Genomic DNA, 25,129 nt, shown 5'->3' on the forward strand with positions numbered 1-25,129 from the left:
GTAATTCTTTATTGTTAAGTGTATTACCTAAGTCTCCTTTTCCCCCCATTGACCTCTCCCCAGCTGTCCCCATCCCGGAGCACATGCCCTCCTCCCTTTTGTAAAGTAAAAAAAAAAAAAGGTATAAAGATGGTGGATGAGCCTGGCCAGTGTGGCTCAGTGGTTGAGTGTCGATCTATGAACCAGGAAGTCATGGTTTAATTCCCAGTCAGGGCATATACCCAGGTTGTGGGCTCGATCCCCAGTATGGGGAATGCAGGAAGCAGCTAATCAATGATTCTCTCTCATCATTGATGTTTCTCTCTCTCTCCCTCTCTCTCTCTCTCTCTCTTCCTTCCTCTCTGAAATCAATAACAATACATTAAAAAGAGAGAAAGATGGTGGATGAAAAACCATCCCAGAGACAGATATGGAAACAAACAGAACATCACCAAGCCCACTACTAAGAAAGAATCTACTTTTGAAGATTTTGGAAAATCATTTATAGCAGAAATAAGTCTGGAAAATTAAAACTAATAGATTTAACTCTTTTGAGTATGAACTGCAAAGATTAGACTATATTACAAGTAGTAATTAAACCTGGCTTTCAATAGTTTGTTATAGGCTGAATATTTGTGTCCCTCTTCCCTCATTCATACATTGAAACCTAACCCCAATGTAATGGTATTTTGAGATGGGGCCTTTGGGAAGTGATTAGGTCAGGAGAGTTGAACCCTCATGAATAGGATTAGTGTCTTTATAAAATAGACCCAGAAAAATTTCTTGCTCCTTCTACCATGTGAGGACACAGCAAGATGATGACTGTCTATGAACCAGGAAAGAGGTTCTCACTAGACACTAAATCTACCAGTCATGGACTTCCCAGCCTCCAGCACTGTGAGAAAAAAATTTTCTATTGTTTACAAGCCACCCAGTCTATGGTATTCTGTTATAGAAACACAAGTGGACTAAGACAGTATCTTTCTTCCTTTCTTTCTTTCTTTCTTGCTTTCTTCCCTCCCTCCCTCCCTTCCTTCTTTTTAAAGTTATTTCAGAGAGGAAGAGAGAGGGAGACAGAGATAGAAACATCAATGATGAGAGAATAATTGATGGGCTGCCTTCTGCACGCCACCCACTGGGGATCAAGCCTGCAACCCAGGCATGTGCCTTGACTGGGAATCGAAGCATGATCTCCTGGTTCATAGGTGGATGCTCAACCACACCAGCTGGGCTAAGACAGTTTCAAAGTATAGTTCAAGGATTCTGATGTTAAGAGGTGAAAAACCACTCGTGATTGAGTCAAACAACTTCAGAGCCCGCCCACCTTCATGGTTATTAAGATCACAAAGGAACTCCTGTCAGCCTTTAAAGTTCAAGAATAATAAAGTGTAAATAGTGAGCTTTTAACTGTGCTGGAGGAAAAATGGTAACATGCACTCAGTAGATAAAGCCTTCAATCTGTAGGCTAAGTAATCAGGCTTCCATGTAAGAAGCAAAACAATGCTCCTAGTTGTATGATAAAATCTACAGCTTTTATATGATATTTGTTAAAAAATAATTCTTGAGGCACGTTAACAATACAACTTTTATTAAAAAAATAAGTAATAACATCAAAACTGTTCAGAAAATCTATAATAAATGTAACCAAAATAAACAAACACCAACTTAAAAAAAATATACATCTATATATATTTATATATGGGCAAGAAACAAGTGCGTTTTTTGGTCCCAATATTTTTGAATATATTATCTTTATCCAAAGGTATTACATTAATGGCTAAGAAGATAATATGTATTAGATGTATAGAAATGTAACTTTAAAACTTGTTTTAAGGTCTACAGAAAATGTTTTTCCAAATGTATTATGTCTTTGAACACATAACTATAATAATGTTAATAATAGTCCTAAGATGGACAGAGGATGAAATAACGTCTAATGGTCTGAACAATTAGCAAATTAAGAAGCTACCAATAGGTAGCTACATGAAATCTATAGAGAATTCTAAGGAATTTCTGAACAAAATGAAACAAACACAAACATTTTAAAGAAAAAAGATAAAAGTGGACATAACAAAAGACATAAAAAATTTTCTGAAGAACAACATAAAACCAAGATAAAATTAAAATAAACTTTCAATATTTAAAACTATTAGTACTGTTGAAAACTCCTATGGTTAATACTGGATAAAACTTTAAAACGATAGTACAAATAACTGTACCTTTGGAAGTGTAATTTTAGAAAACTTTTTTCCAAGAGCATAAAAGTAGCCTTGGTTCCCTATACAACCAGTTTTGATATTCCTTGGACTGCATGCATACTAGAAGACTAAAGGGCAGCAGCCAAAATGATTAAACTCCAACTTAGGTGATAAAGCATTGATTTGATGGGCTTTTCTTGACCATAAGCTTAAGATCAAGAACCAATGCCCCCAGTGGGAAGTTGTGCTCAAATTGATGGGCCTTGAGGTCATCTCTGGCCAAATTAGCATCAGACAGTCATGAAGGAAGTGACTCTTCCCAATATCTGATTTCCTAAGGCCACAACCTACAGGAGGTCTCACAGTTAAACAATTCACATTCCTTGGAAAGAGAGAACAGGCATCAGTTGTGTCCAACGAAGGGGGACACTGACCAGGAGTACCCTGGACATTTTTTGAAATTTCTGTGTTGCTTCTGCATCTGAAAAATATGAAAAATAGAACAATGACAGACAAGGAACGAGAAGACAGCTATCTGACCTAAAAATGTAAGATTTATACAAAATTAACTAATAAGTCAGACAAAACAGACAAAAAAGATGAATAGCCATATCATTTGGAATGCAATATTCTGAAGGCAAGTACAGCAGAGAAAAACACAAATTATTTTAAAGCAAAGCAAAGAAAGACCATAGCAAACAAAAAGTTATTTTTGGAGAGAGCCAACTGGAGAAAAAAAGAGCATGTTAAAATATGTTAACCTGACACAAAGATAAGGTGGAATAAGAATCTAGTGCCATCTGAAAGCTGAAAAGAGCTAAATAATGAGAGCTAGTGTCATGAACTTGGGTATTTAACCATTTTCGTGTGAGAAAACACTTCAGAACTTTGAACTTAGGAAACTGGCTCTGTGTAAGAAAACACTTCAGAACTTTGAACTTAGGAAATTCCAACTTGTCTTGCACCAGGTTGCACGAGCTCCATAGAGCAGGAATCTATTTCAACAAGCAGCTTTAAAAACAAAAACAAAAACAAAATACTTTAATATTTTTCATTTCTATTAATTATACATTAAAAATATGCAACAGTGCTAAAATCCATCAAAGAAAAATGCACTGAATAAAAAGAAACTTACTCAGAAGTGGATTCAGAAGTTGAGGTACTTTTGGGAACTGAAATTAGAAGAAGAGTTTTACATTTAAAATAGCATATATGATGAGTGAGACTATCAATTTAATAAAATTAAGACCCCATATTGTGACTGATAAAAAATACAGGAATATGTATCAGAAATTCAAAGTAATGCAATTATATATACATACCATTCTCTATTACAACTTGGCAAGTATGAGTTTTACGTTGACTTAAGTGTTTAGCCATACGATCTAAGCCAGAAGAATCAGTCAGAAAATCACATTTAAGGCACACTAGAGTAATGCCCCTATGGAAAAAAGAAGACAGAAAGAAAAGTTTTTTATCTTTTATGAAAATCCATATATAGGTTCAATAATTATTTTCCATGTAGTAACACTTGACTTTTTATGCATCATAACCATCACTTTTCAATCTTGTTACATAAGCCTGATATACCTGAAATGGTGCTTTAGAAAATGGCATAACCATGTCTAAGTTATGCTAACATTTAGTACTTTATAAACTGTTCCCTCTCATATCAGTTGCTAAAAGATAGGAGTCAAGAGACCTAAAGCCCAGTTGTGGCTCCACTGACAACTTGCATAATATATGTCAGGCACAATCTTTCTATACCTTTGCCTATATGCAAAGCAAGTATGTAATATTGATTCATTCAATATACATTTGCTGAGGACCTTCTTTATACACTCTGTGGAGCCTACAATCTAAAATTTTAAGTGACAATAAAATCAGAGAAAAAAGAAATCATTAAAAATAATGTAATTATTGTTATCAGCTTACTAACAAAGCATAGATATACTTTTATAGTTCATTTTAAATTTAGGTATTTCATCTGTATAGAAATAAAAACCAGTAGCATAACTTAGACTGACATCTCCCCTGCAGTTCTAGTCTTAACAGTTTGTTGTGTAGTTACATCTGGCTGTCACATCAAAAATGATCTTCCTAAAACTGAAGTCATTTGCTTTCCTCTCCACCCCTAAAAATCACTCCTCCTGAATGATCTCTCTTATGAGGTCATGTCCCCAAGACAAAGGTTTAAAATCACAGTTATCTTTAACTCTCTTTTTCCCTAAAACTGTCAATATTTCAAACATTTTTAATAGTAACAATTTATTGAGCACTTCCTGGAGCCAGGCTGAAGGGTTTAGACATATCATATCACCTAAATAGTCTAGAAATCCAAGAATAGTCTATGTGCCTTATCCAGCTACAACTCACCTTTTATACCCCTCCAAACTGGTATTTCTTCAGTACTCTGATTCTGAATAAAACACCCATGGTTTCCCCAATGCCTTCAAATTAAAATTAAGTCCAATTTCCCTAACCTTTTTCAAGGATTCCATAATCTTGATCTAAAAACTATTCCCCTAGACTTTGATCTCAATACTACAGGGTGTTCCAAAAACATGTATACACACTTTAACAGCTGATAGCTCAATTTTGAAAATGAAATGTATTTCAATAAACACTGCCTTTCCTTTATAATTATTCAAATTGTGTGTATACATTTTGGGCGCACTATCTATACAATAAAAGCCTAAGCGACCGTTATGGTGGAACAACCAGTCACTATGATGCGCACTGACCAGCAGGGGCAGACACGCAACACAGGAGCTGCCCCTTGGTGGTCAGTGTACTCCCACAGGGGGAGTGGCCACTCAGTAAGAAGCCGGGCTTACAGCTGGCAAGCACAGTGGCGGTGGTGGGAGCCTCTCCCACCTCCACGGCAGCGCTAAGGAGCAGTGAGTCAAGAGGTAAGGAGGAAGCCGATGGGCAGTAAGGAGTGAGGGATCCTGGTTTGTGAGAGGGATTGGGCCTAAGCCAGCAGTTGGACATCCCCCAAGGGATCCCAGACTGCCAGAAGGTGCAGGCTGGGCTGAGAGACTCCACCTCCCAGTGCACAAATTTCATGCATTAGGCCTCTAGTATTTATATGAATTTCATGCTCCACCCAAACTGTACTATGACTTCTCCTTTTTTCCTATCTGCTTTTTTATTCATGCTATTCCTTCCAACTAGAGTGCCCTTATGCCTCTTTGTATAACTAGAAACCACTCTTCTCTTTGAAATCATTAATTCTCATGGCACTCATTACAAACCTCCTTGTATTACTATAGTTATTTAGTGGATTCTGAGCTAAGTGTGTGTGGTAGGTATAATCAAAGTTAATTATCAGTATCTTTAGAAATAGTCATTGACAATTTCTTTGTATAGTAAATAAGTTGCACAATTTTCTTTATTTCAAAAAGGAAAAAAAACATACGAATTATGAAGCTATATATTGGTCAAAACCAAAAAAAAGTGTTACTTTACTAGGTATCTTAAATATCTTTAATATTCAAATATTGTTGGAGAGCCTTATTTTTATTTTTGAATGCCAATCCATGAAAGTTAATTTTTTTTTTGCTGTTAATCCTCATCTGAGGCTATTTTTCCATTGATTTTTAGAGAGAGTGGAAGGGAGAAGAGGAGGGAGGGAGGGAGGGGAGAGAGAGAGAGAGAAACATAATTGATTGATTGCCTCCTGCACATGCCCTGACCTGGGCCAGGAATTGAGCCTGAAACCCAGGTACCTGCCCTTGACTGGAATCAAACCCACGACCCTTCAGTCTGTGGGTCAATGCTCTAACCACTGGGATAACCAGCTAGGGCTGAAAGTTTCTTCTTAATGACTAACACCACAGAAACGAAGTTTAGTTAAAGCCCTAGCCAGTTTGGCTCAGTGGATAGAGCATCAGCCTGCGGACTGAAGGGTTCCAGGTTCGATTCTGGCCAAGGGCACATGCCTGGATTGTGGGCTCAATCCCCAGTAGGGGGTGTGCAGGAGGCAGCCAATCAATGATTCTCTCTCATCACCGATGTTTCTATCTCTCTATCCCTCTCCCTTCCTCTCTAAAATCAATAAAAAATGTATTAAAAATAAAAGTTTAGTTAGAGAACATATCCCTTTTTTGATCTAAGAATATAATGAATAAAACTCTATTATGTTCAGTAGAAATCATTTCATTTTCCAAACTAGGCACTCTAGCATCAGGTTAGAAAATTATAATTTTTTAATAAAGAAAACAGAAAAAGATCAGCTAGTTACCTGAGAGTTCCACAATGTTTATGAAAAAGAGGAGACTGTTTACTTGGATGGCTGCTATGATAACTGGAGAAATAAGACACAGACAAGATTTTATTATACAATAAATCATATTAATTTTATGACTATATTTCAAGTCTATGATCAGTTTATTAGTTTTGAATAAAAGATCCTGGTCTAAGTTATAAAATTCTATTAGTCATCTCTGTTCACTTCAAAATTTGTATTTTATATTTCACTTTACCTGTGTATTTTCTAACAACACATTTCCCTGAGAATATTCTTAAATGATCAGTACCTCAACATTATATCTGAAAAAAAATCTCAGTTCTCCTGACCAGTGTGACTCAGTTGGTTGGAGTGGCGTTCTGAATACCAAAAGGTCCTAGACAACCAATAATGTTTTCTACTTATTTGTGTTGTTTATAGATGCCAGTGAGTCAAAGGTGAAAATATTTCTCAAATAAAGATGAAGAGTTGGATCTTGGGGAAACTCAGCATTGAAATTGGAGGATTTACATTTGAAAAGTAAAAGATAAAAATCTGAGAGTGGTTTAGGGACAAAGAAAGGAAAGAGGCCAAAAGAGTTGAAGAAAGAAAAAGTAATGATACAGAGGAGTAGCCAAAAAGGAAGTTTGAAAAAATGTTGGTAACAGTTTAAGAGAAGTTGAGGAGAAGTTTCAAAAGTGAGTTATCAAAAATATCAAATACTCTAAAGAAGTCACAGAGGAATAAGAATGAAAAATAGTGAGTAGATCTAGTAATTAGGGCATAACTGTTAAAAAGAAGCAGCTTTAACTGATAGGCAGGGGTGGTACTCAGATTACAAAGGGTAAAGAAATGATAATAAAGGAAACTCTTTACAAATGTTGTCAATAAAAGAAAGAAAATATGCAAAGTAAAGGTAAATTCCCTTCATCTTAAAAAAAAATCCTGAAAATATTTGCAGGCAGAAGGAATGGTAGGGAGAAAAAGAAGTGAAGGTGCAAAATAACTGAATAAGGCTACAGAGGAAATGGAGGAGCTAAGAGGCAGGGTAAGTTAACCTTGGGGAAAAGGAAAAGGGTGATCTCTGAGCAATTAGAAAAGGATAACAACTGAGAGGCTAGAATAAAATCTTGAGAGTATTTAAAAGGATTTAAATAGATCTTGTAAAAAATAAAATAAAATAAAAAATAAATAGATCTTGTAGATAAAAAAGAGGTATTTTTCAAAAGAGGACCAAATTAAAGTGGAAAATGAATTAAGAGCTGATTGAATCAAGCACAGCTTCATAGTCTATAACTGAGCATAGAGACAGATAAAAAAGGATAAAAGATTCAAGGATAGCAAGGCAAGCATGACTAAAGATGTAAAGGATTATAGGGCAAAAACAAAGCAACATTCAAACAGATGACTTTGAAGATGAGGTTGACTATAAAGTTGGATTGGTGCTGCTGGACTAAAAAGAGGGGTCAAAACTCAAAGTTATGGAGTTATAAGAATTCAAAGTGAATATTGTATATGATGAGGTAAAATGGGACAGTGGTAAGAAGAGGGTCAACATGTAAAGTGGATGTGAAGTGCTGGCTTTAAAGAGTCAAGGTACCATGAGGTCAGGCTCATCACCAAGGGGGGCGGGGGGCCTGGCAAGCCATAAAGAAATGTGGGCAAATCATATAAAGTGGAAGTTAACTATGATCAGAAAGTAACACAGAGGCCTTGTTATGATTGAAGAGAAAACCACTTTTAGTGGTTATATCTTATTTCTGACTAAAAACAAAATTAAGTGGAACTAACTTAATTTGAATCAACAGCATAATTATATTAAAAAAAAATTTGTCTATTAAAAATAATTCATCCTGAAGGAAGCACATAACCAATAAGATCCAAATGAAAGTAATGTGGGCTCTGAAGTATTTTTTCTAGCAGAAAGTATATGATAGGTACTAAAATAATATAAATTGAATTGATATATGAAAAGCAATTTCAACAGTAGCGTCATCCCTGGAATATCCCTATAGTCTCTCATTTCACATTTCATTGAAATGAATGCAAAGATGGATGGCTTGAAAGAGGGATAGAGAGACAAAGGGGTGGAGGGACAGAGAGAGAGTGCACATATGTGTGTGCCAATAATGGTCTTAGCATCTTTGACAAATCTTATATCTCTCAAAATGACTGATTATGTGGTTACACGTATTTATTTAATAAATATTTTTGAAACATTTAAAAAGCTTTCTTTGGAAATAACCACTTTTTGAAAGACCCAGAGAAACAAATTTCCCTAACAAACTTATTCTAATTTCATTAGTCTAACTTCTTGAAATTTTTGTGCTACTAATTTCATAAATTATTATGCTAGAAAGTAGTACTGCGTGATAGCCTAGGACAGTGATGGCTAACCTATGACACGCGTGTCAGAGGTGACACGCGAACTCATTTTTTTGGTTGATTTTTCTTTGTTAAATGGCATTGAAATATATAAAATAAATATCAAAAATATGTCTTTGTTTTACTATGGTTGCAAATATCAAAAAATTTCTATATGTGACACGGCACCAGAGTTAAGTTAGGGTTTTTCAAAATGCTGACATGCCAAGCTCAAAAGGTCGCCATCACTGGCCTAGGAGTTCCCTATTGCTAGATCCTTTTAGCTCCTTGATGTGACAAACTAGCTTCTAATAGACCAGATTTGTTTGAAAAACCAAACATCTTTAAGTGGCAGTTTTGATTGACAGTGTACATATTTAACTCACCTCACCATATGATTTATAAAGGCTTTGTTACAGTTAGTGTTGTATTTGCAAAAATTACAGTGGATATGTATTGAAAAGTGGCTCGCAAAATCTTTAATTTTGGAATGACACTCAATGCACTTGTGAACTCCTCGATAACACCTTATGGAAACAGAAAAAAATGATAAAATTTATATTGTAAAACAAAAATAATAAGGTAAAGCCTTATTAACATTTTATTAATTGAAGCTAAGATATTAAAGTTAACATCTTTAAATAGAGACTTATAATTTGAAATTGTCTTTGAAATAACAAGCTAGAATAAGTATAAAAAGTCTAACAGCAGTTAACCTTTCCCTGGAATAAAAAAGATCATATTAACCAATTCAACTATCATAAGATATAAACACAAAATATAAGTGTAAAAGATGGCAATTATACAATGAACACAGTAATTCAAGTTCTGTCCAACAGTTATAAAAAGTACCTTTTTACTGCTTGGCCTTTAAGATAAGTAATCATCATGTAAATGTGCAAGGGAGTTTTTTGATCTGGTAAATTATAATAAAAGAAACCTTTAATTTGAATATTAAATTGATATTGCAAATCAGATTACCTTAAGTTCTTCAAAGCTATGATGATTTTGTTCTTTCTGTTGCGTTGTTTCTTTTGCTTGCAAGAGGTTTTTCCTTTGCATTTAGATGCACCTTTACCTTGCTTACTTGAATTGGCTAGTTTACGTGTACTGGAAATAGAATGAGCCTTACGTATCTTAGATTTACTTGCACTCGATTTTGTGGAGGTTTTAGCAGTTGTATTTTTAGACTTTGGAGGTGAGACCTGAAGAGAAGAAGTGCTTGGAGTATCACTAGAAGATGGAGTTGATGGCTTTGAATGAGATCCAAATGAAGCTCGAATAGTAACCTATAAATATGAAGGCAATATATATTTTTTAATAAAATTAATCATCCAAATAATATTAAAAAGGTCACTGCAAGCACTCACAGCATGATCAATTGTTTTTTGACGAGGGTGCCAAAATAATTCAGTGAGGGAAACAATAGTTTTATCAACAAATGGTGCTAGTACAAATAGATATTCTACATTCCAATCAAGTTGGATCCCTTCTAGATATATAAGTTAACTCAAAATATACCAAAAGTCCAAATTGTAAGAACTAAAACTAGAAAACTCTTAGAGGAAAAGATAATAAATCTTTGTGACCTTGGGTTAGGCAATAATTTCTTAAATATGACACCAAAAGCAACAAGCAACCAAAGAAAAACAGACAAATCGGACTTCATAAAAATTTTAAACTTTTGTGCTTCAAAGGACACCATTAAGGAAGTAAAAAGATAAGCTATAGAATGAGATAAAATATTTTCAAAACATATATCTAATAAGGGACTTATATACAGAATATATAAAGAACTCTTACAACTCAGTATAAAGACAAATAACCTGGGGTGGTGAACATACAATGCAGTGTACAGATGATGTGTTGTGGAATTGTGCACCTGAAACCTGTATAATTTTGTTAACCAGTGTCAATCCAATAAAGTCAATAAAAAGTAAAGAAAGACAGCCCTGACCGGTTTGGCTCAGTGGATAGAGCGTCGGCCTGTGGACTGAGGGGTCCCAGGTTCGATTCCGGTCAGGGGCGTGTACCTGGGTTGCGGGCACATCCCCAGTGGGGGGTGTGCAGAAGGCAGCTGATCGATGTTTCTCTCTCATGGATGTTTCTAACTCTCTATCCCTCTCCCTTCCTCTCTGTAAAAAATCAATAAAATATATAAAAAAAAAAAAGTAAAGAAAGACAAATAACCCAATTGAAAAATGGGAAAGTATATTGTAATAACTATGTATGGTTTCATGAGGGTACTAGAAATATCAGAAGGAACATTTTGTAAAGTATATAGTTGTCTAAACATTATGCCATATATCTGAAACTAAAACAAATAATGTTGAATGTAAACTATAATTGAAAAAAAATTTAGAAAAATGGGCAAGTGATAAGAATAGGCATTTCTTCAAAGAAGATATATACAATGGCCAATAAGCACATGAAAATATGCTCAACATCACTAGTCATCAAGGAAATATAAGTCAAAACTCCAATGAGATATCACTTAAGACCAACTAGAATTGCTATAATAAAAAAGGCAGATAAGAGACAAAAGGGGCTGCAGCAGCTGGAGCAGGACTGGCCAGCGCTGGAGGAAGCGAAGCATCGCGGGCAGCAAGCGAGATGCAGCACCTAGGATTCCTCTTCCTCGCCTTCCACACCCTGCTGGCGCTCACCTCCGCTGTGGCCAAAAAGAATGACAAAGTGAAGAATGCTCAGAGTGGACCTGGGGGTCCTGCACTCCTAGCAGCAAGGACTGCGGGGCGGGTTTCCGCCAAGGTACCTGCGGGGCCCAGTCTCAGTGCATCCGGTGCAGGGTGCCATGCAACTGGAAGAAGGAGTTTGGAGCCGACTGCAAGTACAAGTGTGAGAGCTGGGGGTCATGTGTTGGGAACTCGGGCACCAAAGCCCGCCAAGGTACCCTGAAGAAGGTGCGGTACAATGCCCAGTGCCAGGAGACCATCCATGTAACCAAGCCCTATGCCCCCAGGACCAAAGCCAAGACCAAAGCCAAGAAAGGGAAGGGAAAGGACTAGAGGCCAGGCCAGAATGCCAAAGAGCCCCTGGCCCACGTCTTCCCTCCCACAGCCCCAGGAATAACTCACCAGTGTCTTTTGTTACTCTTTTTTTTAATTTTTTTAATTTTTATATTTATTCATTTTTTATCTCTAAATTCTTTATTAGCTAAGGAATTACAAATGTGTCCTCATCCCCCCCATTAACCCCCATCCTCCCTCCCACCACTCATGCTCTCATTCCCCTGTTGTCCATGTCAATGTCTTTTGTTACTCTTCAGCTTTATTAATCATGCCCTGCCCTTTCCCTTTCCTCCCCCAACCCAATTCCCTAAGTGCCCAAAGTGGGGAGGGACAAGGGATTCTGGCAGCTTGAGCCTCCCCCAAAGGAATTTGATTCCCATGCCCCTGTTGTTCTTACCCACAATGACGCCATTGCTAAAAAGCAAATAAAACTCATCCCCCCCCCCCAAAAAAAAGGCAGATAATAAAAAGTGTTGCTAAGTATATGGAGAAATTGCAACTCTTATATATTGCTGGTGAGAATGTACAATGGTGCAGTAGCTTTGGAAAACAGTTTGGCAATTCCTCAAAATGTTAAACATAAGAATTGTCATATAACCCAGCAATTTGATTCCTAGCAATTCCATCCAAGAGAAATAAAAAATTTTGTTCACATAAAAACTTGTACATGAATTTTCATAGATGCATAATTCATATAGACAAAACCTGGAAACAACCAAAATGCCCATCAGTTGATGAATGGATAAATAAAATATGGTATATCACTACAACTGAAAAATATTCACCCATAAATAAAGAATAAAAGTACTGATACATAAGTACTGGTATATAAGTACTGACTGATAACAGCCATAAGAAAGAGTGAAATATTGATATAAGCTACAATATGGATGAATCTCAGAAACATTATGTGAAGTGAAATAAGTCAGTTATAAAAATCACTTATGGTATGATTCCATTTATATGAAATATCCAGAACAGGAATATCCACAGGGACAGAAAATAGATTAAAGTTTGCCTGAAGCTGACAGAAGGGAAATAGGAAGTGACTGACAATGGGTATGGGGTTTCTTTTGGGATTGATGAAAATGTTCTAAAATGGATTGTAGTGATGTTTGTACAACCTTGTGAATGTACTAAATAACACTGAATTGTACACTTTTTAAAAATATATATATTTTATTGATTTTTTACAGAGAGGAAGGGAGAGGGATAGAGAGTAAGAAACATCGATGAGAGAGAAACATTGACCAGCTGCCTCCTGCACACTCCCCACTGGGGATGTGCCTGCAACCAAGGTACATGCCCTTGACGGAATCGAACCAAGGATCCTTGAGTCCGCAGACCAACGCTCTATCCACTGAGCCAAACCGGTTAGGTCTGAGTTGCACACTTTAAATGGGTCGACAGTATGATATAAAAATTATCTAATCTTATATAATAAAAGAGAAATATGTACATTGACCGTCACTTTGCAACACTCCACAGCCAATCAGGAGCAAGCATGCAAATTAACCTGACAAAGATGGCAATGGCCCCACCCCCTGGCTGCTCTGGGCCTCTGGGCAGCGTGCCTTGTCAGGGCCTCCCTGCTACGCTCCACACCTGTCAATTGTCCTTGCAGCCTCCCTGTGGCCCAGCCCGAGGCCTCAGAGGCAACCCTCTGGTGCCTGAGGTCATAGCTCCCGGTGTCTGGTGTCTCCCTCTACCTCACCCCTGCCCAGCTGCTCTGAAAAACAAAACCCTAGTGTTGGAGCAGCCCTGCTGGCTCAGACACATGGGAGCTCACTCAGTGCACAGTTAGCGCACCCCGGGAGCCCTGGGCCAGCCAAGGGGCGATGGTGGCAGCCATGGTGGCAATGGCAGGTGGCTCAGCTTTGTTTTGAATAGATGAAAGAGGCCACCTACACAGTAACCCAAATTATCAGATCTTCCTCCTCCCTATCTTGTCAAATCAAGAGGGGAGGGGCAATGGGTGTGGAGGGAGGGCAGGCGGGCAGGAGGCGGAGGGTGGAGGAGGAAGAGGATGAGGATGAGGAAGGGGGCCAGTTGCATCCCACTTTCACAATAGGAAAGTGAAACGAACTATCGCACCCAACCTCTCCAGTCCTTCCTGCCTCCACTGCCGCTTCACAGGCTGCCGGAGTGAGCCCACTGTGTGTCAGCAGCCAGGGGAAGGAAGGCCTATTCTTGCACGAATCTTCGTGCATCAGGCTTCTAGTATCTCAAGAAAGCTATTTCAAAAACCACTGCAATACAGAAAGTTAAAAATCATTACTTTGAAAATGGCAAGTGTAAATTACAATCAGTTAAATCTTCCGTTTATTCTAAATGGTCATACCAATGAAATAAAATTTATTTACTGTCATACTATTACAGTTTTGTATTGCTAGTATTTATATGTTAACACAGATATGGACAATTAGTAGTTTGTACTAATTATATGAATATCAAAAGAGCACATTCCATGGCTATTTTATACTCTGATATAACTAAATAGCTTTCACAAATTTAGAGGTCAAAATTTATTCTCAAAGGCCTCAAATAATAAATATGGAAAGGCCTAAATTACTTTTTGGTAACCATAAAATAGATCTCCAATAAATGTGACCCGCTGTCTCTGGGGACTCGCTGGACAGAATTTATGGTTCCAAAGTTTACTGTGGAGGTTATATCAATTCATCATATGTCATGGAGTGTTTAATAATACTCAGAATTTCCTTTAAGGGACCTAATATAAAATTTGTCATTTAGTATTTAGAAAAAGAAAATGTTTGCTTATACCCCTTAGTTAATATAATGAAAAACACAGTTGCCTATTTACATTCTTAATCATTTGACTATACTACCCCCATATACTTGAGGAGCAGACAATAAAGAAGTTATATGTAATACATACATATGACTTTCCCATTGTGAAAGTGGGATGCAACTGGCCCCCTTCCTCATCCTCTTCCTCCTGCCTGCCTGCCCTCCCTCCACACCCATTGCCTCTCCCCTCTTGATTTGACGAGATAGGGAGGAGGGAGATCTGATAATTTGGGTTACTGTGTAGGTGGCCTCTTTCATCTATTATGGTTTGGTATCATACAAAGAACACTGAACTAGGAATTAAAAGACCCAAGGTTAAGTCTCAGTACCACCTCTTCCTAGCCATGTGACCTTGAGTAAGTAACTTATCCTCTTTAAACTTTCTCATTTATAGTATGGGAATACTATCTGCCTTGTCTACCTCATTGAATTGCTACATGGATTAAATAATAGAATATATTAAAAAACATACTGAATGCTTAATTCTAAAGTATAAGGCATTTAGTGCCAATCATTATGATTAATATTATAATGTTATAATGAAATATACTAATTATTACTACTTATAAAGGAAGATATGAGGGAGGACTGCACTGCTTACATTAATATTCTGTATGTCTTAGTCTCAGCATGGAATGAATGGATTGCAGGGAAGGATACTGGATAGCTTCTCTCACTCTACATCTTCAGAGCACTGTTTTACATTATTTTCAAACAGTAGACATATTCACATTCAAAGGTAAGTGCTCAAAAACAAATACAAATGCTTGGGAACTGTTCACTTTGGATTATACATTTCTCTACTGGAGCATAGTCAAGAGCTGACTTTACATAAAAAAAAAGTCAGAGAAAAAGTACATAAGGCAAACAGGGAAAAGGAAATTTGCAGTCAGATGTGTTTGCACTCTTAAAACAGCAATGCTATTCAGAAGCAGAACATGCTTCTCTGAGAACAGACTCAGTAATACCAACTTCAACGAACTATGGCACTCAAGCACTATGACAAATTCCAGAGACACAAAGATAAATTAAACCTGATTCCGACCCTACAGTAGCCACTGAAGCAGATATATATGCTGCCAACTGGATTAGCTCAGAAATAGCCTATAGAATATTGAAACAAACAATTGATTCAAACTAGTTAATCTACTTGCACTCACTACAAAGGAATATGATCCAATATAGCACATGTCAATCAACTCAGAAAAGAACGGAAAAAGTTTTTCTTTCCAAACATAGGATAAAACCTAAAATTAAAATCTTAATGACAATCAGAAGTCAATTTTTAATATTATATTCAATAGATAAAACCAGGTGGGAGGTTATTTCTATACTCACACAAAATGTTAAAATACAACATATTTAAAAACTCACTTTTGAACCAGGAGGCAAGCCTTCTAGTTCTTTAGGTTTTATAAAAGTCCGATGCTGGGTCTTGTGATCCAGTTTCTCCTTGCTGGTCAAAAATTGCAATCTGCATTTTGTGCAACGATGAACTCCTTTTTTCTGTTTAAAAAATAATATTAGAAATAATAATTTATTAGAGAATGTGACATTGGGCAAGTTACTTACTCTCTATAATGTGTTTGTATTACTATTTCAGTTTCATTTGCTTCCTTATCTATGAAATGAAAATGACCATATACCTGCTTTGTAGAGTGATGGTGAGAATTACACAAGATGATACAAGTAAAAGTACTAGTAACTGTCATATGGCAAGTGATTAATATATGTCAGTTGCTTTGTTATTATTATTTTTTCCACTCCATTCATCATTTTATTTTGTTAATTAAATTCCATATATGAGTGAGATCATGTGATACTTGTCTTTCTCTGACTGACTTATTTCACTTAATTGCCTTATTATTATAAAGATTTAATGAGGCTATTTAACACATCTGAAATCCTTTACCTTTTCTTAAAAGTTCCACAAGCCGTACAGTTAGCTCTAAAATCACTCAGTGGAAAGAAATAAAATAAAATGAAATAAAATAAAATCACTCAGTGGCTCAGTGGTTGAGCATCGATCTATGAAGCAGAGGTCACAATTCAATTCCTGGTCAGGGCACATGCCTGGGTTGCAGGCTCCATCTCCAGTGTGGGGTGTACAGAAGGCAGCCGATCAATGATTCTCTCTCATCATTGATGTTTCTATCCCTCTCTCTCTCTCCCTTCCTCTCTGAAATCAATAAAAATATATTAAAAAAATAAAATCACTCAAAATATATTATTTTTAGGAAAAAAGTTTCATCTGAAGTCTTCAAAAAGAATAAAATTGACTATAGATTCAACCATTTTTATTGTCTTAAATGGCACTAATATGATCTCAATTACAAGCTTATACTCCTGCTATGGTTTTCGAGTATTTTGTGAACAATTATACAAATTGCAAGTACTTTGAAGGATGTCTGGTGATCTTTTGTATTAATAGTCGTTCCTTTACTGCAGGGTGGGGAACGTCTGGCCTGTGGGCCATATAAGGCCTACAAGATAATTTGGTCTGGTCCAGCCAAGGAATTAGAGGTAAGTTAATTAAATGTTTGACCAAATATAGCAGGCTAATTTTTAAGTTGATAATGGACCTCAAATGATGTAATAAATATCTAAATGGCCCCTGGCACAAAAAAGGCTCCCCACTCCTGCTCTACTGACTGCTGACTGCCTATCTCTTAGGTTCTTGAAACTTACAAGAAAATTTGGGCACTCAAGGTGTGTCAGTAATCTCTAAGATTACTCCAAGTTTTGATGATCTAGTAAGAGGAATTATAAGATTTAGAAGTTGTGATACCTGTAGCTCTGATTTATTACAGTGAAAGGATACAGAGCAGGATTAATACAGGAAAGAAAAGTACATTGGGTGGAGTCTGAAGGATACTGGCTCCAATTTCCAAGCGCTTCTCCCGATGGAGTTGTATAGGGCACAATCAATCCCCTAACAATATGAAAGCGTTTTATTTTGTTTGTTTGTTTTGCCAGGGAAACTCTTTTGTGTCTAAGGGCCCTGATTTTTTATGGGGTTCAGTCACCTATCTTCAGATTCCCAGCAGAAAAGCAAGTGTTCACTACAATCATATTTTTTTTTTTGGACAAGTGATCTAGAAAAGCTGGTAAACATGGTTCAAAGTTTCAGGCATGTAAAATACTCATCAGTTAACAAAGGTTCAGTTTTCAGGAGTTAAGTAAGGCCGGTTATACAAATAGACCCTTCTGAAAATGTGCATGATTTGGCAACTCAAGACCTGTTGGGTTAACTATATACATGGCAAGTTGAGAAATACAACTCAGGGTCTGAAGAGTGACCACAAATCATGTAAACCACGTAAGAGACACAGTCCTCATAGCAAGCCCATTCTTCTCTTTCTTACCTTTCTAAGCATAGTATTACTCCCTCCACATCTACACTTCACCCTGGTGCTTAGTAAAGCATGGGAGAAAGAATTATATTAAAAAAGCTTCCTAATGAAATAGTCAGAGCTTTATATCTCCTACTTCCTTTCAAAATCAAAGGTCAAAAGATGAAACATAGAGCATCAAGACCAGTGGTTCCAAAATCCTATTCCTCAAGAAATGTTAATAAAAGACAGAGAAACAGCAATCAGACTATCAATCCCCAGAGGGAAGATAGGGGAGGGAGGGGGTAAGGGGGAGAGATCAACCAAAGGCCTTGTATGCATGCATATCAGCCAAACCAATGGACACGGACAACAGGGGGATGAGAGCATGTGTGTGTGTGTGTGTGGGGGGGAGGTTGGGGGTTAATGGAAAATGAGGACACATTTGTAATACCTTAACCAATAAAGAAATTAAAAAAAATGTTAATAGATATTGCACAAATAAAAAGTTCAATGGTCAAATAAGTTTTGGGGAAAATATATGCAATATCCCTTGCTTGGAGATTTATTATTTATTTTAGCATATTGAAAGCTCAACATATTATTTTTTAAAAATATTAATTTTGTATATCTAGCCATTTAATGAATCTTCTTTTTTCTGGAGACAATTTTAGAGCAGAACCTCTCTTAACATCTGATGGAACCTTGGTGGAGAAACCTTAGAATAGAAAGATTTTTTTTGTTAATCCCCACCCAAGGATATCTCTCTCTGTGTGTCTCTCTCCCTTCCTTCCACTCTCTCTCTTCTTCATGTTGATTGGATAAAGGAAAAGCAGCTGGTGATGGCATTCTCTCAGCTGTGACACAGAGAGAGAAACATCGATGTGAAAGACACATAGCGTGGTTGCCTCCTGCCCACGTCCTAATCAGGGCCAGGGATTGATCCTGCCACCCAAGTACATGCCCTTGACTGGAATTGAATCCAGGACCCTTCAGTCTGAGGGCTGATACTCTATCTACTGAGTCAAACTGGCTAAGGCTAGAACAGAAAGATTTTGCCAGATGTTCTTAAGGATGAGGTGGCATATCAGGATAAAAAAATTAAGCATGTTGGTACCATCCCAGTCATAACATAAGCAATCCTAAATGTATTTGGATATGCTACTTTTATGAATTTTTTGTAATTAACAACTACAAGTTGATTTCATGATTATCTAATGACTGGAACTAAAGGCAATGTTAGCAGTGGTGTGGAATAAATTGGCCATGACAGTGTAATCAATACTAAGAAAATGTAATAAGCTGATCAGTGAGAAGACAAAATTTGATTACAAAACTTGATTAATTAGATTCAGGGAATTCACTGACTGCTTCTGATTTTGGCAAAGGTACCATGGCTCTTTCAAACACTCAAGAATAGATTTACTTCAAAGGGGGGCAAATATATAGTGATGGAAGACGATCTGACAGTGGATGGTGGCCACACAACGCAATATTCAGATCATGTATTAGAAATGTACACTAGAAACCTGTATGGCACCCCAACAAATTTAATTTAAAAAGTTTTCAGCCCAAATAAAAGATGGTTTAATTGTGTCAGGAAAAGAACAAGCAAGCATAAAATGATAATTCAAAGGAGAGATGAAAGCACTAATACTGGTATCTGAGAAATTACACAGCAGAACTGGCAAGTCATCCAGGAAACAAATTATAACCTAAATGTAACTCTCTGGCATAGTTCACATTCTAGAAAAAGTCTCATTGCTGTTTCCTTTATCACTGAAGGCTATAAGAGACTGTTCCAGGTCACTGATGAGAACCACATGTCTTCTCATAATAAAAAATGGGCCAGAAATAGGAAATAACGTTTGAAGAGAAAAAGGAAAGAGAAGACTATGAGTCCTCAATTATATCTTCCTCGGTTCATATTTATCCTTTTCTCTGCTCCTGATTACCTTTAAAATCATTTCCATTCTCAACATTCTTAGAACCCTGAAATATCCAACCTAAATATTCCACTCACATTCCCTCTTCTCCTCTACTCTAGGCTTCATATTTCTACCTATACTTCAGAATTTTCACTTTCATGAGCCACATCATGAGGAAGGAGACAAGTAAAAGAAGTGGAAGTTTCATAAGTAATTCAGCATAAATTGTAAATTGTGTCATTTGGAACAACTTTGCTTTCCTTCTAGAACAAATCTAACCAATGATCTAAGAATATATATATATATATATATTTTTTTTTCACTAAGACAAAATAAATAAGAACTGCTAAATCTTACCTGATGTTTCATGTAATGATTCATGTAGGGGGTTGCCATTCTACTAACTTTGAGGCAAAATGGACACAGCAAGTTCTTTGTGTTTTCATGGGATGTTCTAAAATGAGTTTCTACATCAGAAAATGTTGATGATCTAAACTGGCAAACCTAGAAATATAAAGAAGGTTTAGTATAACTTGAATGTATAACTGATATGCAATTACATTAAAGTAGCAATGATAAATCATTTGTTCAGAGGAACATTACGTTCTAATTCATCTTTGCTGCCTATACAATCAAGAATCCTATTACTTCAAATAATACTGATGACCTTTGAAACAGAAAAGTATCATTCAAACTCTGACACCTCTTGTCCTATAAAACTTATCCTGCTATATAAAATGAGAGTATTCTCTTCTTCAGATTTTAAATAACATCCAGAATATGATAGAGGCAATTTATCTTTATCTTGCTATCTTATTGGGAACCACTTCATATTCTAGAAAAATAGTGGCCACAAAGTATTTAGTTGAGTTTCCCATAACTAACAGCATTTACAATTTCTCTGGCATGTCTTTATTTTCCCTACTTAGTAAAAAAGTCCATATGTTTGTCTTTTTCTAGCAGGGTATTTTGTTTTTCTAGTACAGGGGTCAACAAACTATGACCCACAGGCCAAATCCAACCCACCACCCACACATACATGAGTTAAACCAAGGGAGTTTTTATGATTGAAGAGGGTCTTCAATTTAGTAACTTGTTTTACTTAAATGGTTAAAAAATAATAAAATACTATTTCATGGCACATGATAATTAAACTAACAGCTAAGTAGACAATAAAATGTGTGTGTACCTGGCAAATATATGGCATTTCACCAGGTTTATGAGTGTCCTTCATATGTTGTAAAAGAGTATGTTCTGTTTCAAATGATAATTCACAGATTTTACAAATCGCTGAAATGAGAAAAACACACGTTACATCATTTTAAGGATGTATATAAATAAAAGGTTTATTTTGTACATCTATAACAACAGCAACAAGTAATAATAGTAACAGTGATGGTGGTTCCAATAATTCTATAGTTAACTCTGTTAATGCTGTAGTAAGGACTTTACTTATATTAGCTTACTTAATAATTCCCATTCCATAGTTGAGAGAGGTACTGTTATTTTTATTCCCATTTTTCAGATGAGGAACCTGAAGTACAGAAAGTTTAGGTAACTTACGATCTCACAGTTGTATTAAAAGGCAGAACTGGAATTTGAGTCCAAGCTGTCTAACTCCACACTCTGTGATTTCAACTTTCATTGCAGTTATCTTTCTTATTAGAGTATAAATCAAGATCATTGATTCATATTTGAAAACCAGGGACTCTGGTTTTTAGCTTACCCCTTACACATCATACAGGAGATATGCCCTATTTATAAGAGGGATCTCAACTTAAGTAATCTTATTGAAAAGTTTCTGCAAGTTAAAATTTGCTTTTCAACTTTGCCCTCAAACTACAAAGTCTATTTCTTATTTTTCTATCAGCGTTCTTAAGGATCCCTCATAGTTTATATGATCAAAATAATTGATGCTTAGCACTTCAGTGAAACTGTGACTTACTAGAAAACTCATGAGGTGTGTGTGTACTCTCAATGTGACACTGCAGCTGGAATGGTGTAGGATACTGACGGTAACAGTGCTGGCAGGTGGTGTGACTTTCCCAGCTCTCACTGTTCTGCTTCTCAAGTTCCAAATGGTGTTTCATGTGATTCATAAACCTATAAATAATTGTCAACAGGTGCAAATATTCAGATTTATAACAAAAAACCCTCACAAGTAAGTATCTGAACCTAAATGTTAGAAAGGCAGTTATATTATTCAGAATAATATCTCTAAGCCTTAAAATCCTCTAGAAAAGTGTGCACTTCAAATAACCACTTTCATTAAATGGCTCAGTAAATCTATTTGTAAAATACAGTGGAACCTCGTAAGTGGAACCTCCAAATTAAGTGGAACTTAATTTGTTCCAGAAGGCTGTTCAAGAAGTGGTTTGAAAACTGAATAATTTTTTCCCATTAAAAATAATATAAATTTAATTAATCCATTCCAGACTGCCAAATGATTCCCCTTTTCAAACCTTTCTTATATAGAGTACATGTCTAATATACTGTTTAATCCTATATGATAAAAGGCTAATAAGAAAATCAATCAAACAGCAGAATGACCCATCTCTATGACACACACTGACTACCAGGGGGCAGATGCTCAACACAGTAGCTGCCCCCTGGTGGTAAGTGCACTCCCACAGGGGGAGCACTGCTCAGCCAGAAGCTGGGCTCACGGCTGGCAAGTGCAGTGGCAGTGGTGGGAGCCTCTTCCACCTCCGTGACAGTGCTAAGGATGTCACTACCTGCTTAGGTGGGGAGCAGGCCTAAGCCATTAGTCGGACATCCCCCGAGAGCTCTTGGATTGTGAGAGGGTGCAGGCCAGGCTGAGGACCCCCCCTCCCCAGTGCACAAATTTCAAGCACTGGGCCTCTAGTTTAAAAATAAACACTTCTTTTCTTAAATTTATAGGACTATCTTCTACTAGCCTTAAAGGAATTTTTCTTATATCACTGCCTCCAAAATGCTATCACCAGCTGCTTTTCCTTTATCCAATCAACAAGTTTTTCTACCTATTTAATTACCTATGATTGCTGTTTTGTGAACACTTTCATACCCTTAGCAACATTAGCACTCTTGATTGCCTCTTTATGTTTTAAAATTGTGCTAAGTGCCAGGAACTCCTTTGCTAGTTGCCTGCTAGATTCTTTTTGTCATGCTGAGGTATCAGCATGAAAAGGTTGTCAGTTCGAAAACTGAAGTTTTGATCCATGGAGACATTTTTTTCCTGTTAAAACTTGGTAAAGAAAAGGGCTTGTTGCCCTAACCGGTTTGGCTCAGTGGATAGAGCGTCGGCCTGCAGACTGAAGGGTCCCAGGTTCAATTCCGGTCAAGGGCATGTACCTTGGTTGAGGGCACATCCCCAGTGGGGGCATGCAGGAGGCAGCTGATCGATGTTTCTCTCTCATCGATGTTTCTAACTCTCTATCCCTCTCCCTTCCTCTATGTAAAAAACCAATAAAATATATTTTAAGAAAAAAAAAGAAAAGGGCTTGTATGCATGCATATAAGCCTAAACAATGGACACAGACACCAGGGTGGTGAGGGCATGAGTTGGGAACTTTCTAGAACACTTCATTATTATTTCAGATAAAAATTTTTATAAAGAAAAACAGCAGGCTACTTTTCCATATATGAAATACTATATACATTTTAAAATAAAATACTTAAAGGAAGGAAACCCTACCACCAAAAGCAGTTATAAATTCATGAGAGAAATCTTTTTGAAGGCCTTAAATATATAAAATAGGCTTCAGTGGCTTAAAGGACAAATTATTAGTACTTTTTTAAAATAGTAATCATCATGGAAGTTTTACTATTTATCTTTTCACACTTTCAAAATGTCTTTTTCCCCTTTCATTTTAACATCATCTCTATTCAAATCTATTTTAAAAATCCTAGTCTTGCCTAAATGCTACAAAATTTCTAGATGTTATAAAATATGGTGAGCTTAAAATTTCTAGACAGTTTGATAATCTAGAAATCTGTAACCAGTCTTTTGAAATGAAAATAAAAAAGAAAGGGAATCCAAGATGGCTGCCAGTGGGACTGCAGGCTGCTAGATAGTGTGAGAGTGAGAGAATGAAAGGAGAGTGCGTGGACGTGTGGGGAGTGTCAGTATTTGTGAGGGACAGCTATACTCCAAGGGACTGTTGGGGACTGGCGAACCAGCCCCATGGAACTGGGCAGCCTCTACTGGAGCTGAAATCTCTCCCGGAGCAGCTGGCTCTGCCGCAGAGGCCATGCCATCTTGAAGGGGAGACGGCTGTGATCAGAGACTGACTGTGATCGGAACCCCAGCCTTACCTTCAACCAGGGAGTTCTCGGATGCCTCCCGGGACCTTACAACAACAATGCCCAGGGACCAGTTACCTCAGCTGCAAATCCATGAATGCCGGAACTCCAACCTCCCCAACCACGGGTGCCTGAGAGGTCTGCTCAGGGGGAAACAAACGCATGAATTTTTGGATGGGCCCTGTGCCTTTTCACAGAGCAGAAGAAACAGCTGAATCAAAGAGCACCCACCCAGAACTGGTGAATTAAACGCAGCTGGCATTGCCTAAAGAAATTCAATGCAGGAGAGACAGCGCTACATAACCAGAAACCATGAGAGGAGCCATCACGGGAAGACAAAGAAACAGCCCACATAAGAAAGAAAAGGAGAAATCACCAGAAAAGGAAGTAATGAAATGGAGGCAAGCAATATGACAGAGAAAGAATTCAGAGCAATGGTCATGAGGTCACTGAAAAGGGTGGAAGACAAATTCAACAACATGTGTAAGAACCAAGAGAAATGAAGAACCAAGAAGAAATGAAAAATGACATTGCTGCAATAAAGACCTCAATAGAAAGCATCAATAGTAGACTAGAAGAAGTGGAGGACTGCATCAGTGAGCTAGAAGACAAGGTAGGAAAAAATACCCAAGCAGAGAAGCAAGTAGAAAAAAAAAAAAACACTTAAAAAACAGGAGGAGAGCCTAAGGGAACTTTGGGACAACACAAAACAAAACAACATCTGCCTAATAGGGGTACCAGGAGAGGAAATTGAGCAAGGAATAAAAAACCCGTTTGAAGAAATAATAACAGAAAATTTCCCTATATAGGGGAGAAAAAACCTCACACAAATCCAAGAAGCTCACAGAGTCCCAAACAAAATGAACCCAAAAAGACCTACACAAAGGCACATTATAATTAAATTGGCAAACACCAACGATAAAGCAAGAATCTTAAAAGCAGCCAGAGAGAGACAGAAAGTTACCTACAAAGG

The 25,129-nt window shown here is 37.0% G+C and overlaps 1 protein-coding gene and 1 pseudogene across 2 annotated transcripts in view; one reads left to right on the forward strand and one right to left on the reverse strand.

Annotated features, from left to right (window-relative positions):
• Window positions 1–2,627: 2,627 nt before the first annotated feature.
• Window positions 2,628–25,129, reverse strand: part of ZNF280C (zinc finger protein 280C) — a 51,937-nt gene continuing 29,435 nt past the window's right edge. For both annotated transcript variants that reach the window (XM_006769869.2, XM_015567904.1), the window contains 10 exons: window positions 21,818–21,975; window positions 21,062–21,162; window positions 20,230–20,376; window positions 15,987–16,118; window positions 9,754–10,061; window positions 9,159–9,299; window positions 6,424–6,486; window positions 3,500–3,618; window positions 3,313–3,349; window positions 2,628–3,188 (listed from right to left, as the gene is read on the reverse strand). In XM_006769869.2, the coding sequence (XP_006769932.1) occupies window positions 3,173–3,188; window positions 3,313–3,349; window positions 3,500–3,618; window positions 6,424–6,486; window positions 9,159–9,299; window positions 9,754–10,061; window positions 15,987–16,118; window positions 20,230–20,376; window positions 21,062–21,162; window positions 21,818–21,975 (1,222 nt within the window). In that variant the 3' untranslated portion in view covers window positions 2,628–3,172. The remainder of the gene's footprint in view (window positions 3,189–3,312; window positions 3,350–3,499; window positions 3,619–6,423; window positions 6,487–9,158; window positions 9,300–9,753; window positions 10,062–15,986; window positions 16,119–20,229; window positions 20,377–21,061; window positions 21,163–21,817; window positions 21,976–25,129) is intronic.
• Window positions 11,019–11,864, forward strand: LOC102754356 (annotated as a pseudogene).

This window comes from Myotis davidii, unplaced genomic scaffold (genome assembly GCF_000327345.1).
Source record: "Myotis davidii unplaced genomic scaffold, ASM32734v1 scaffold900, whole genome shotgun sequence".
Taxonomy (NCBI): domain Eukaryota; kingdom Metazoa; phylum Chordata; class Mammalia; order Chiroptera; family Vespertilionidae; genus Myotis; species Myotis davidii.